The 15302-nt window shown below is 40.9% G+C and overlaps 1 protein-coding gene across 7 annotated transcripts in view; it reads left to right on the plus strand.

The window, feature by feature from the left end:
- The window catches only part of RASA3 (RAS p21 protein activator 3), an 821322-nt gene that overhangs the window by 751871 nt on the left and 54149 nt on the right, over positions 1–15302 (plus strand). For 5 of the 7 annotated variants that reach the window (XM_069204628.1, XM_069204627.1, XM_069204625.1 and 2 more), the window contains 3 exons: positions 5043–5090; positions 5819–5901; positions 14545–14753. In XM_069204628.1, coding sequence (XP_069060729.1) covers positions 5043–5090; positions 5819–5901; positions 14545–14753 — 340 coding nt within the window. The remainder of the gene's footprint in view (positions 1–5042; positions 5091–5818; positions 5902–14544; positions 14754–15302) is intronic. The other 2 variants (XM_069204630.1, XM_069204626.1) reach the window with 1 other exon arrangement.

Below are 15302 nucleotides of genomic sequence, written 5' to 3' on the forward strand. Positions count from 1 at the left end.
AACCCCTTTCAGCCCAATGGTTGTTGCGCGCCTGATTTTGGTAACTTCTTTTCTAATCGTATTACCTAAAACAGTGATATTTTCATTCGCCTACTAGTCAGTGCGAAAGGTTTGCAAATAATTCTAACTGTATGTGGTGTTTTTCTACATTTGACCAATAGACGACTCTCTTTGCTGCCTTGGAATGCATTTTACTTTCACTTTAATATTGGCTTTTTATTTTCTATTTCAAGTTGAGTAACTTTTACTTTTGATTTCACGTATAAAGAGAAAATAAGGTTCAAAAGTACTTTCTGCTTGACAAACTAAGCATAACAACTTTATATGTAACACACATAAAGCTAGTGTTTCCCCTAAAAAAAAAACGCTGATTAATATTTGGGGCAAGAGCCCTGGCTACGTTTTTTTTCAATGAAAGTGTTACTTGCAAAGAAAGTCGACATTTTTTAAAATCCTAAAATAAAGTGCATTTTCTGCTCGGGTAAAATAGTGATTCAAGTCTGCCTTTGACGTCACAATACACTGTTTTCAGAAAACGTGCTAAGATCTCAGCGATTGTATCCCTAATAGTTGTTTATCCCGAATATTAGTTAAAAAGATAATGCCCTTTTAGAATTGTAATACCTGAAAGGTAATCGTTGAACAGCAAAATGAGTCTGCAGTGCACTGAACTGTAATACCTGAGGGCATTAATTCGCAAATGGTTTCATAGACATAGTTCGAGTTCACGTTCAGCATTTTGCCATGATTTTATGTTGTTCTTATATCAGCCTGGTTTCATTAAATGTTAACATTTTGGATCTGGTGTCAGGTAGGTCATAGTAATTCAGGTCCTCCTTTGACATCATAGTACGCCGAGCTGTTTCCAGAACGTGCTTAAACCTCAGTAGTTTCATCTTTAAAATTATTGTGCAAATACATTCTTGTTCAGCTTTTTGCCATGATTATTTTGCGGTCCCCCATATCTATCTGGTTTAATGAAATGGTCACACATTGCAGCTGGTGTGGGATACTTATTGTACTTCTTTGGTGAATATCTAAGGAAGATAGGTTAGAGCGATGTCCATTCAGAACAAACACCAAAACGGTATGCCATTCCAGCACAATGAACTCGTCCAGTATCGTTCCTGTGATCTGCATTTGCTGTATGCGTTGAAAAAAGTATCTGGAAGTCACATGTGCACAATGTTTCCCTAACCAACTGTGGCTTGGTCAATTTAGCACTGTGGTGAAGAGTTAAAGTTCAAGGAGAGGGGTCTGCAAACGGTGCAACATATGTTGATACCTGCAGCACCTGCCACTCTCCTTAATTACATGCTCTATAAACCAGGTGCTATCAAAACAACACCTTTATCTACCAAAACAAACTTCTTTCAGGCAAGCAGCCTTCATGCTCCTAAAATTAAGAACATCCTTTTTCATGAACCTTTATATATCTGTCTCTTAATCCGCAATTCATTACCTGGATGTACTGGTAGGCCTCTAAGTAGTATATAGATAACATTAGCTTATCATGACTCGTGGTGCAGTGAATGTTACTGTCCAACTGTTTGTTCAGTTTATTCTGTTTCCTGTCCCTGTACTTTCTTTCTGGTGAAGGAAGAGTCTGGGAAAACCTAGACAAAACATAGGCTTTTATAAAATCAGAAGTTCAAGAGCACGCATCTGTAGGACCTTAAAGTATCCACTAGCTTCTTCAGCTTTTTTCCCCTCCACACAAGAGGATCAGACATCTTTGCCCAGGACACACAGGTCTCTCGTGTGGTTCTGACTCTTTGGTGTCTAATTATCTTTTTTTTTTTTTTTTTGCAATAGTCAGGAGTTCTATTTTTCACTTGACTTCTTTGCCTCCTCGTCCCTTTATTGCACCCCTTTAACTATTGTTTGCATTGCCTTTGTTACACCGTATACACTTGTGATGTACTTAAATTATTTGTGAGCTGAACCAATCATTTAGGCTGACAAACCGAACAAATTGGGCGTCAGTTCAGAGGGTGTTCGAGTTGCTCTTGTTGGCTCTATACCAGAGGCGGGCCAAAGAAAAGACTGAAAATGGAATACCTAGTTCACACGATGTTCCCCTCTCATGCACGCTTCTAGATCTCCATCGGAATAAACTCTGTAGGAATAATCAGCCAGTCCCTTTGTTTTTGGATGCACAAGAGGAAATGGCTGGTAAAACAAAAACAGACCAGTAAAAAAAAAGGCTTATTTCTTCCAATGTCCTCACATGATTAATTGTGCCAGGAGGTTGACTGGTCCATGCCAGTCCTTGCACACTAACCACCATGACTCTTCTTCACCTAATCAGTTGATAGAAAGAGATAGGAAGTAATCTGTGTCCACATAAATAGTTTCTCCAAAAGAAGACATTCTAGCTAGCCATTGTTAATTTATGGCCCTATCATTAGGAGATGGGCTATTGTTGATGCTGCAAAGAAGACCATGTACCTTTATTAATACAATTCAGGGTTTGCGATCAATTGTCATCACATGGGAACAAGACAGGCCACTGGGATGACTGCCAGCTCCCCAGTTTCTAATTTTCATCTAGAGGCATTGAAACTGAAGAGAATGATTTATCATAGTAAACTCAGCTACACTGTATACCGTTGTCTGTCATCTCCCTTACATTCACTGAACACTGTTTACAAACGATGTAGACCCAAAGATTGCGCCTGAAAACTGGCTCCTGTTGCAAAGTTACCAGAAAATATAGCACCTAACTTGTAAACGAAGGTGAAATAGTTGGGCTTGTATCTCAGCCCCACATGGTGCTTGCACCTTCGGATTTTCACGTATTTGTCAAATATAACTGCTATTTTAACTTACCTTTCAACATAAGTCATACATTTTGACTAAACATTGCGTTTCAGTGTTAGGAAACATAGTTTGATATATCCGTGAGACTGATTCAAAGTTTTGTAGACGGGTTACTCCATCACAAACATGACGGATATCCCATCCACCTTATTACAAGTGTTGTAGGATTTAATGCACTTGTAATAAGGTGGACATTATATCCGTCGCATTTATGATGGAGTAACCCATCCGGCAAACTCTAAATCAGGCCCTTAGTTCCTAAAAAGAATACTACTTCCTACTGTAAGAGCTAACGATTTCAGTTGGAAACCTTAAGTACCATAAAGGATCCAATTACTGTACAACATAATTGGTAGCCATGGCCACCATTGCTAAAGCGAGTACCCAAGAAAAATAATGCCCAGTAACCTCTGACTGCCTCTGGATTCTAAGAAAAGGTCACACCGTGAACAAAATTACTTGTGCCGCCTGGAACATCAAAGGGCTAGTATCCTCCTCAGATTGTTGCTTTGGCCATCATTTGGTAGATATGTGCCAGTAGTTCTAATAAGATTAAAAAAAAAAAAGTGATGAATGGGATGCTTATGTTAATCTTGCCCACATATTATTACTCTGGATTGCATTGCAGTCCATCCCATCTTCTCTGCCTACTGTTCTAAAACTAACTTACCCTAAAAATATGCAGATCATCCTCTATCCTTTTTCCACAGGAACAGTCCAGTGATGGCACAATGAGCAAAAAAAGATGGACTAATAAGCACCCTAGAGTAATTACCAACTGTAGACATTAATTGAAGTATGTAATATGTCACCTTTTTGTTTTCCTCTTTGGGACTGCCTAAGCATGAATGGTATGCCCAGGTGCTAAACCTGACTGTGCGCTAAAATGCAAACTGCACATACTGATGAGGCCTAGCAGGGTCAAACATGTCTAAGGTTCCTTGTGTTTCCTTGTTCTTGGAATGGGGACTGGCAGCTTAGGCTCAAGTGTCACTTTGGTCCAAGACTGACTTGCCTACCCTTTGTCCCAGTCTGAAGTCACACAATGAGTCACTTCAGGTTGGGTTTACAGGTGATTTTGGATCTTGTCTTCATTGCCCCATCATCCAGTATTCTTGAAGTGTTGCATTTAGCGACAGCGAGGGGCTACACTCATGTGACTGAGCTGTTGCTTGGCTGATGTCTGGGATATCAATGTCTCTGGGCTGTTGATTCCAGAATCTTCCAGTTTCCTGAGGGTATGTCATTTGTTGAAGCTGTGTTGCTCCCTATTCCCCTCAGCAGCTGCCTGCTCTTTTGGTGACTGAAGTTGGGCTTTTCCGAGACATCTGTATGCCTTTTCTTTCAAGAGTTCAGGAGTTTAGTTTCAGGACACATCCGCCTTCCCGATTTTCTCACAGCGTCTGACCCCGTTTTCTGTCACATATTTTCAAAGCTGTTCCTTTAATGCTTAGAATAGACTTCATAAGATTTGTGTCTAAAGAACTCTCCAGTTTTATTTTGAATGCAAAAAGACAACAAGATATTCATTTGGACTCAAATGCATTACAGTTAGGCCTCTAAAAAGTGTCATTGCGCTGTTTCCCAAAAATCTGCATGCAACTTCTCTTTAACTTACCAAATAGTATAGGCAAAGTTTGGGACATTAGGAGTTTGTGCAAGTTACTAACAGTAGTAGCTTTGTCCTCCTCATCCAGGTGTGTCCAATGTGGTTAAGGAAGGCAGGATCCTGATATCCACATGAGGTAAATTAAAACAATCTAAATGCAGCTCATTTGTGCAGTGTTTGTGCATACAATCTGACACACACCTGTCCCTCCTGTACCTAAATTGGTCATCCCTGTCATAATCCATAGTCTTTCATCATCCTGTTGCCCATGTTCTGTAGAACAGAGCAACACATGGTCCCAGAGTTCCGATTTCTCCGTTCTCCTCTAGTACAGAAAGTTATTTCCCTACTAATGAGGAAACAACATTCTAAGGGCTAAGAGTGTAAGTGTTACTATGTTGATTGATTTGTACCTTTTTCGCTTATCCTAGGTCAGATAAATTATTTTCAACTTAAAAATATTTCCATAAATTGGATCAAGGAACAAGGAAGGTGTATTTCACTAAAAACACTTGTGCACCAAATTTCTTGTACATTTTGCTTTATTCCTGCATGCCTTAATTTCATTTCATTTCTGCTGTTTTGTTCCACCAAATGTTTCTCTTTGTAGCATATCATTCAAGCAACACAGCATCAGGAACAAAACCAGAAAAAACAGGTTAGTTTGCACTAGGTGTGTAGCAACTCAAGTTACCATCAATTGATTATTCAACTGGACATTGTCCGTTGTACTTCTTTGTCGTCGTTGCTAACCATCATCTTAATTTCTTTATGTCTGTTCGTGATTTGTTTCTGCCACTGTTGTTGGTTTGTGTTTTCCTCTGATTATTGTGATTGAAAGTTTTCATCGGTGGTGGTTGTGGTACCTGATGCGAAAGCCAACAGACTACCTTCCTTGTGAGATTTAAAATCCTCCACTTCTCATTGATTTAACCTTGACCTCAATGTCATCAGTAGCTGATTGTTAGAAAAAGCTTTAAATTGTCTAATCGTTTAAAGTGGGGATGACGTTGATCCATAGTTTACTGTAAATTTGACCACAAATCAACGAATGTTGTGAAAGAACAAACCAAATCTACCTTAGTGATGACCATCATATCAAAATGTCTTCTGGGTAGTTTAGTGGACCCAATGAAAGGGTTTTTGATCTAGTATTGTTTCACTTGATTTTGCAACAGAATAGTTTCTCATTGTGTCCAGTTAATCCTTTTCAGTCTATATTTGGAAAAATTTGCAGAGTAAAAGGTGTTTGGTGACCTAGGGTGATTAGTGTTCTGTCCTGCTGTGGATGAACACATAAATATGCTGTTTGAGTGTCTATCCTAATGGAAGCAGATCTCTAGATTAAAGTGTTTTAAAAGTTGCTGGTTTATTCTCTCCCTGCAGGTGACCATCCCCTGTGTAGCATTCCTATTGAGAACATATTGGCAGCAGAGAAACTGGAGGAGGAATCATTCAAAATGAAAAATGTGAGTGTTCTACCTGCTACTTTTTATGTATTTGTAAATGTTTTATTTCTTTGTACTTTTTATATTTGTACATTCTGTATTTATTTGTGCTTTTTATTTATACATTTTGAGTGATTTATGTTGTAAACCTTCATGTGTGGCACATGAGTTTCTTTACACAATTAACATATGCACTGATGCATCTTCATTCCTCCTTCAATCCGCTCATCTACATATGAGGGTCACACTTTTTATTCAGTCTTTGTTGTCGGGATGTTTTTTTATTTCTTAAGAAATCACAATAATTCTTCTTTAAAAAATATTTCAAGGTCATAATAAACTATTTTATTGGCTACATAAGCTGTTATTCATGCTATAGAACATTATAACACAAAACAAAAGCATTATCAATCACCTTCTTAAAATAAATGTGTATCAATCTAACCGTATATAAGGTTAAAAACTATTATGAATAATTACAATCATAGAGACTTCAATTGTTTCCTTTTCACAATAGTATTAATAATTAATAGCCAACTTTCAAATGTAAGAATGGCCCCAACGTTGTACAACAGATCTACTCTAGCATAAGGCTAAACTTCTGAATTTTTATAGAGTTCATAAAATGGGAGTATTAGAAGAAAATTAACATGCACATGTTGTCCACATACCCTTCTTTCATGCTCCAGTGATTTCTCATAACTGGTGGAAACCAAAGCATTTTGTGCAGCATTGATCTCTTTTGCTGAGTAAAATCTCAGGGGCATTGCAATGCTATCTACAACATGGCCCTGCCAACAAGCGCCCAGAGCTATGTTCCTCTTCCTCTTGCCAACAGAGCTGGACCCTACTGCACTTAGTTTGTTTTTCAGGGTTTTTCATGGTTTGCATGCAATGGGGTCTCTGGTGGGGTAAGGGAATTTTATTGCCCCTGTGATTTCTTTGCTAATTAGACCCCATCTAATGAAGATTGTCAAAGGTTTTGTGTAATGTGAATCCTGCACATTATGTTTCTCTAAGGCGGACTCCCCACCCACCTCACAAGTACAGTCTTCTGTGATTAAATCTGGTACAGCTATGAAGAACCACCTGTTTAAGTTTTCTTTCAGCTTCAGGATCTCCTTTGCGATCTCCATGTGGAAAGAGCAAACCTCTTTTCTTTGAAACCCTTGTTTCTGGTGAAAGGTTTCTCAGTGCCCCAGCCCTACACCAGGACTTTCCTTGAGGAAGCAAAAGATAAGTCAAATATATTGTCTGAGCAGCCTTAACTGTAACATGCTCTGAAATACCTGCTAAAGGTCCTAAAGCACAACATACTATAAGGTGAGCAGCTCACTGGCCCTTAAATGGAGTGTGCTCAGAGATAAATCATATGCCACCTTACACCGAGCACAACCCCAAAGGGAATATCTCAGAAGGTTGTGAAACTCTGTTCCACTGAGCATCTACCCAAGGTTCTCTTGCAGCCTTCAACTCTTTCCCAACATAAGCACAACAATGACAAGCTGATACAGTTGGACAGGAAAGTATCTGTTTTTTAAGCCAGTGCTGAAGAAACTCCAAAACCGTACAGTTGTTTGTTCTATGTTTAAAGAAACCACCCCCTTTCCAGGGGAGGGCAAGAAAGAGCATGAGCCAATATGCAAGAAGCTAGCCATTTTCACTTCTAGGAGCGCCCTCTGCGAAAGGGCTTCTCTCGTCCCCAGTAGTTACTTAGTAAACACATCTTCCTCTGTGGACCACATTATGTACACTTCTCTTGCCACTGGCATAGAGCAGAGTCAGGCTTAACTTTAAAGATTTTGCAGGTCAGGTAAAATGAGACAGACTCACAGGCTGAGAGACCCACTCACAGCAGATTTACCTGAGTGCTTCTACCTTTTGTGAAAACCTTCTCAGAGATACATGATCCATGGGTGTTCCTCAGCAAGAACCTCTTCACGGTTTACAGTTCTTCCCAGCCCTAGCTGGAATATTTAGCTTATAGTAGTGGCAGGGTTCCCGTTTTTGAATGAGTGCATTCAAGCCATGTTTGAGCCATACTAGACCCTTTGACCCAGTGGATCATGGGTTCCCCCTAAGACTGACCTATTTGTGCCATAATCTTATCAGAGTTCCTGAAGACCAAAGTCAGCTTGTTTGGCAGGCAAAGCTGCTCAGCTTTTAAAAAAAAAATTGAATAAATATCCCTTGGTGACATTACAGATGTTTTCATCAGTTCTGCTCGGTCTTGACACTGGTCCTGTCCTCTCTGGCTCACAGAACCAGTTGTTGCTTTTATACTGGCTTTCCTCATGCAGGACACAACACTCATTCCACATGTATATTCTCTGCAGGGGATTTTCCTGCATGATTGTGTCCAAACCCCAGCTCCTTACACTCTGATACATTTGAATCAGTGGAGTAAGACTCATAAGCTCTGGCCCATGCTCAAAGCCTGATGTGGTGAATCAGTCAGAGAAAGTAGAAGAGTGTAAAAGCACAGGCTATTCCATGCCATTGGTAGTAAAACTATTGTCATCTTTAAGATAGAGCATCCCCTTACAAGAAGACCTGCTTTGTTTGACTATGGCAATTTGGCTATACCTCACTGCTCTGATCGGCCGTTTTGGTTTGCAAATATAGGTGCCATATGGAAGTGACCTAATGAATCTCCTCTTCCCCTTCCCAGTGCATTTGCCAGTTTGGCATCCTTGAGCACTCGCAAATAAGCTGCCTCACTTGCTAGTTCACACATGAAGACCATTCAGCATCATCTGACCTCTCTTTAGAAGCAGAAACCTGATCAATGGAATGCTGCACATGATCATGTTGAGCCCACCTCAGCTGTCTGCTTGTATGGCCACATCTTTTGGTCAATGTTCCATACCTGATTCCACAACTTTGGGTTTCCATCTTAAATAGGTCTTCTGAGTGTGGTATTGGGGTTTTTGGAAGTGCACAACCTGTGGTCCATATGGGCATCGTGGAGCAAGGCATTTTGTTTTACTCTATAAGGTATCTCTCACAGATAACAGGTAAAAGGTGTGGGTGTACATCAACCACAATTCTCTGTCACAAAGCAGCAAAAGACTGTGTCCCCCATCTGCTTACCCCATTCCATCTTTCATCATCACTGGTGTCTGCCTCCATATATGTGTGATCTGCCAGTGGAGCTCTTGAAATGCACCCTCTCAATGAACCCATTACAGTTCTGGACATCCATCTAGCAAAAACCCATATTCAGGTTGATTTTCTATTTGGGTTGGTCCACACACAGTATGTGCAGGTATCTGAAAGATAATACTCCTTCATTTTCAGAGATAAAATACTCAGTGGTTGTGTTTGCACTCAGAAAAACAACAAGTACAATCTCTACATGACTGGTATAACAAAGGCCATCATGCTCCACATATGATAGGATCATAGATTTGTATTTGCCTGTCTTCCTCTGCCTCTTGTCCCGAAGATGGTTTACAAGCTATAAAGAAGGGATCAATCCCTAAAGAGTTTGGTGACCATATTGCCCCCACCATTTGTGGTACTCTGATCTTCTCAACCTGTGTTTTGCTGCTTGTTTGCACTCTGAGCGAAGATATTCTGGATCTGCAGGGGAACTGGTGCTCCAGCCCTCCCATAAATCACTGAGCTCAGTCACTATATAATCAGTTTGCCTACAGCCCCTCTTTTGCCTCTGAGGAAGATAAGCCTCAAAATAACAAAGATGTCTTCACCAATAACAATCAACTATGTATTTGTAGTTGGACTCTATACAAAGCAGTTTAGGATCTTCCCTGTTCGGTGGACAATATTCTTTATTTGGAGGAGATTTATAGGTCCTACCTGGGAGCGATATGTGCTTTCTGGAATCCAGAGGGTGTATGTTTTTGTCCCTACAGAACTCTGTGGTTAAGCATCTTTTTGAAAACTTGTTAAACATGTTGACATTTCTTTGGATATAAATTTTGTATTAGCTATTATAGCCCATAAACTGTTTGAGCCCCGGAGCTTGAATGGGAGAATGGAAAACCACATATCTGATTAAGGTCACTTCTGCCCAATGCATCAGTTAGTTTGAGGGCAGATCATACTTTGAGCCATGTATGTTTGTGTCAGATGGTCATGCGATCACCTCCTTCTTTCCTGGCTAATGTCTAATCAAAGTAATAAGACATTTTGTTTGCACCCTTAGTTTGCCAATGGCCATAGCAACATACAGTGGAACCTCATTCAAAAGGTGGCAGTCATGAGATCTCTCATTTAACTAAATTATTCCATAACTTTGTGTTGCAAATGTCTAAGCAGATATTTATACAGACTACAATGATAACAATTAAAATGAGTAAAGCTGCCTTTAACCAACATATTACCCAAAAGTAATATAGTTGCTGTAAGCTTAAATGTCACCATGTCTTTTATTCACTGTTCCGAATAAGAATATTTAAATAATGAGTTCAGTTTTTTAAGATCTCAGGAGGTCCTCAGGATGCCTGTTTAAGTCCCTAAGGGTGAGAGAAGTTATGAAATACAAGTCTGTGCTCTCTGGGGAGTAGGAGTGTTAGAGGAAAGGATCTAGAGGTTCCGAAACATGATGGTTGAAGTCTTCAAGGGAAAGTCAGAGTAAGTAAGAGCAAACTTAATGAATCCAGAGGCATTCAAAAGTAATGGGACAGGTAACATGTCTGTTATTGATTCACAGAATTCCAACTCAATCAAAATGTCCACTAGTATGAGTGCTTGTAGAAGTAAGAGACATGCGGACTCATGCACTGTAGAGCACTACAGTCTCCCAGCTTAGTGGGTTTAGACTGTATGCAAAGTATTTTTCATCAATCACTCAGTCTGAAACCATTCTTTTGGGGTTAATCATGCAGGAACCCAGGATATTTGGATGACTTTTGTGTTGACTTAGTGTCCTGAAAAGAAAGACTTAAAACCACAGCTTACCTCGGGTATTATGCCTTACATAAGAGCACTAAGTAGTAGTAAATATACAGCTTCATTTTTGTAAAGGAAGAGGACATCACATTGGTTGTTGGGCTTGACATTATACTCACCTTTTCAAATCAGAGGTGTCCAACAGAGGTTGGGGGGACTGGAATAATTTCAGATTTTTATTACAGCCACATATAATTAATGGACATGCCGTGATTCTTAATGGAAAACACTTATGTTGTTGGCAGTGATCCTGAAACTCTGTTGTGGATCCATCCTTCTGGACCTTTAACCATCCATGCTGTAGATTTTCACATCGTTTCTTCGTTTAACATTTTCCTCTGAAAATGATCTTTAAATCTTGTGCCACCTTACACTTCCATGCAATATTTAGCCTGGAGATGTGGCCTACCACTTGGCAAAATACTTTAGTCTAGTTGGCAGGTATAAAATGAAGACTCTTAATTAACAGTTGTTGGTTAAGACTTGAGATGTAATAAGTAAATATCAACTTTTTTTAGGCAGATATTTGTGTGGTTAATATTTTGGCAGTAACTATTTTGACTGGTGTGTGTGTGGGGGGTGTGATTGTGTAATGTTACCCACTGGACTGGCCTGGTGAGCAGGGCATGGCAAGGCCTTTAACCCCTTCACTGCCAGGCCTTTTCCCCCTCAGGTGCCAGGCCTTTTTTTCCAGCTATTTGGGGTAGTTCGCGCTTAGGCCCAGCAGTTGTGGGGATATATAGGGTTTGTAGGTTTATCAAGAACCCTAGGTACTCAGAGCCAATAAATGAGCTGCACCTTGCAATGGGTTTTTATTCTATACCGGGTATACAGCAATTCATTTGGTGAAATATAAAGAATTAAAAATAGGTATCAAGAAAACCTTTGTGTTTCCAAAATGGGCACAAGATAAGGTGTTGAGAAGCAGTGGTTATTTGCATATCTCTGAATTCTGGGGACCCCATACTAGCATGTGAATTACAGGGCATTTCTCAAATAGATGTCTTTTTTACACACTGTCGTACATTTGGAAGGAGAAAATGTAGAGAAACACAAGGGGCAATAACACTTGTTCTGCTATTCTGTGTTCTCCCAAGTCTCCCGATAAAAATTGTAACTCACTAGCGTGGATAGGCCTAATGCCCACGACAGGAAACACAACATAGACACATCACATTTTCCCAAAGAAAACTGATGTGTTTTTTTGGAAAGTGCCTAGCTGTGGATTTTGGCCTATAACTCAGCCAGCAACTAGGAAAACCTGCCAAACCTGTGCATTTTTTTAAAGTAGACACCTAGAGGAATCCAGCACGGGGAGACTTGTGGGGCTCTCACCAGGTTCTGTTACCCAGAATCCTTTGCAAACCTCAAAATTTGGCCAAAAAAACAGCTTTTCCTCATATTTCAGTGACAGAAAGTTCTGGAATCTGAGAGGAGCCACAAATTTCCTTCCACCTAGCGTTTCATCAAGTCTCCCGATAAAAATGGTACCTCACTTGGGTGGGTAGGCCTAGTGCCCGCAAGAGGAAATGCCCCAAAACACTAAGTGGACACATCAAAACTAAAATAAACTACCTGTTTTTGTGGGGGTGGGGACCTGTGTTTTTGGACCTGGGCTCAGCAGCCATATAGGGAAACCTACCAAACCCAAATATTTCTGAAAACTAAACACCCGAGGGAATCCAGGGAGGTGTGACTTGGGTCGATTTCCCCCCCCCCCAATGTTTTCTTAACCAGAATCCTCAGCAAACCTCAAATTTAGCCAATAAAATCTAATTTTTCCCACATTTCTGTGTGGGATCACCGCACTGGGACAAATTTCCTACCACCCAACGTTCCCCCTCAGTCTCCTGGTAAAAATGATACCACACTTGTGTAGGTGGGCCAAGTGCCTGTGACAGGGAAGAGCCAAAAACATGTCAAAATTGAGGGGGAACCAAAGCGGATCCAAAATGGCAGTTTGACAAAGATCATTTTTAGGCTGACAAGTGCAGCAGAATTTTTATCGTTATAGATGGCACAATGCTGGGTGGTAGGAATTCCGTGGATTCCTGCACATTCTGGAAGGTTCCATCACAACAATTCGGGAATAATGTGTGATTTCCAGCAAAGTTGGAGGTTTCCAGGGCATTGTGGGTAAGAAAATGGTGCAGGGTACATGTGAAGCACACCACCCTGGAATCACCTGGATGTTTATTTTTTAGATGTGTCTAGGTCTTTTCTACATGGAAGAGTCCCAAGGTACAAAAAGTGCAGCCCTCATCATTCCAAGTGGGACGATTTTGAGAGTTTGCCAAGCTCTCATGGCCCAAATGTAAAACCAAAACCCAAATTAATCAAATGTCCTCTTGCTCGCCGTGGGATAAGATGTTTTAGTGTGCGGGGGAGAGCTGAAAGACTGTTAAACCCTTTCAGTTGTGGTGGGGGCATACCCAGGCCCATACTAGTTGGTAGCCACCACCCCACTATTTTATTTTTTTATTCCCTGGCATCTAGTAGACTTTCTGCCCCCCTCCTCCGGGGTGAGGATCGGGGTAATTGTCCCATCTGCCCACTGGTGGGCAGAACAACTTTGGCCCCATTTATTTTGGTTGGTGGTATGGCCATAACACCACCCTCTAATTTTGAAAAAAAATCTTCCCTTGTCTCTGGTGGGCTTTCTGCCCCCCTTGGGGGCAGATGGACCTTCCAAAAATAGGCTAATCTGCCCCCAGATGGGGCAGATATGGCAACAGTAATGTGCCCCCATGGGGAGCGACCCTTGCCCAAGGGGCTGCCCCCCAAACAAAACACACATACACACACACCAATCAATGGATCCTAAGTGGTTTCTGCCCCCCCAGAGGCATATCAGCCTAATAGAAATAGGCCGATCTGCCCCCAAGGGGAGCAGAAATGGCCTAAAATAAATTTCCCCCTCCAGAGAAGCGACCCTTGCCTAAGGGGTCGCACCCCTTGTGTGAAATTGGGGCAAAAAAAATCCCTGGGACCTAGTGGTTTCTGCCCCCCTTGGAGGCACATCGGGCTAATAAAAATAGGCCAATCTGCCCCCAAGGGGGGCAGAAATGGCCTAAAATAAATTTCCCCCCTCAGGGGAACGACCGTTGCCTAAGGGGTCACTCCCCTTGCATGAAATTGATTCAAAAAATAAAAAATCCATGGTGTCTAGTAGTGTCTGTCCCCCTACAACAAATTTTCCCCCCACCCCCCACAGGGGAGCGACCTTGCCTAAGGGGGCAGATTGGACTAATAAAAATAGCCAGATCTGCCCCCAAAGGTGGCAGAAATGGCCTATACAATTTCTAGCTAGAGGGCCCTTACTTAGACGTAACCGTTACATCCGAGTCACCCGAGGGGTTAAGAGGAGAGCCTTGCTGTTTCCATCGTATGATCTTCCTTTTGTTGTACTTGTAACAAACTGGCTGGACTTCAGGGACAGGTGTCAGTGGCTGCAGTTTCTCAGTGGTTCTTCTCTATGTGTAGAGACAGTTGGTTAGTGCTTCTGGCCTAAGAATAGTGGCCATTGTAGTCCTTGCAGACTCCTCATTTCCTCTCCAATATTACTAACCTATTTTTTATCTTTGTATTTGGTAAGTGACCTTAAACTGCATTCAGATTTGAAATAAATACGCCTAAGCCCAAAATAGTGCTAAATGTTTCAAGAAATGTGTTGCTTTTTATTATGTATTGCTGAGAATATCTATGGTTTTACATCCAGGTGACAGTGGTGTGCTTCTTAATTAACAGATGTTCCAGGTGATTCAGCCCGAGAGAGCTCTCTACATACAGGCCAATAACTGCGTAGAGGCCAAGGACTGGATTGATATCCTCACCAAAGTCAGTCAATGCAATCAGAAGCGCCTCACTGTCTACCACCCTTCAGCTTATCTTAATGGACACTGGCTCTGCTGCAAGATAACTTCAGAGAGTGCTCCCGGCTGCTCGCCTTGCACGGGGTAAGGGTGCTTTCACATGCTTCATTTGAACCATAGTTTGTGTCACAGGTTTAGAGATTAGGATTTGAATGTACTGGATGTCCACCCAGAGTTTTTGCTGTCATGTCAGAGGCAAAATGAAAACTAGAGTATGTTAAAGAAAATGGAATATCACACAAAAGAGTGTTTAATGCATTGCATCCTGAAGGTTCAAAGTGTGTTGCACTGTGTGCTAAGCCTTTTGTATGTTTTCAAGTTTTTCACATTTTGATCCTATACTTTGATTAGTTTACACACATACTATACTTTGATTAGTTTACACACATCAAACATGTGGCTATCTTACTATTGTGGTCAAAATGGTACTCTGAGTTTGTTATTTCCTGTTGGAAATTATGCAGAAAACATCTGTTTTGTTACAATTTGTAGGAAAATGCTTTACATCAACAAAGATTTTACAACTGATATAATGAGGAGACCACTAACAGCCTGTGAAAACAAAAAGCTTTGACAATTGACAATGAAGGTTTCCCAATATAGCCTCATTTTATATGGAAAAGGACAATTGTT

This window comes from Pleurodeles waltl, chromosome 8 (assembly GCF_031143425.1).
Source record: "Pleurodeles waltl isolate 20211129_DDA chromosome 8, aPleWal1.hap1.20221129, whole genome shotgun sequence".
Classification (NCBI taxonomy): domain Eukaryota; kingdom Metazoa; phylum Chordata; class Amphibia; order Caudata; family Salamandridae; genus Pleurodeles; species Pleurodeles waltl.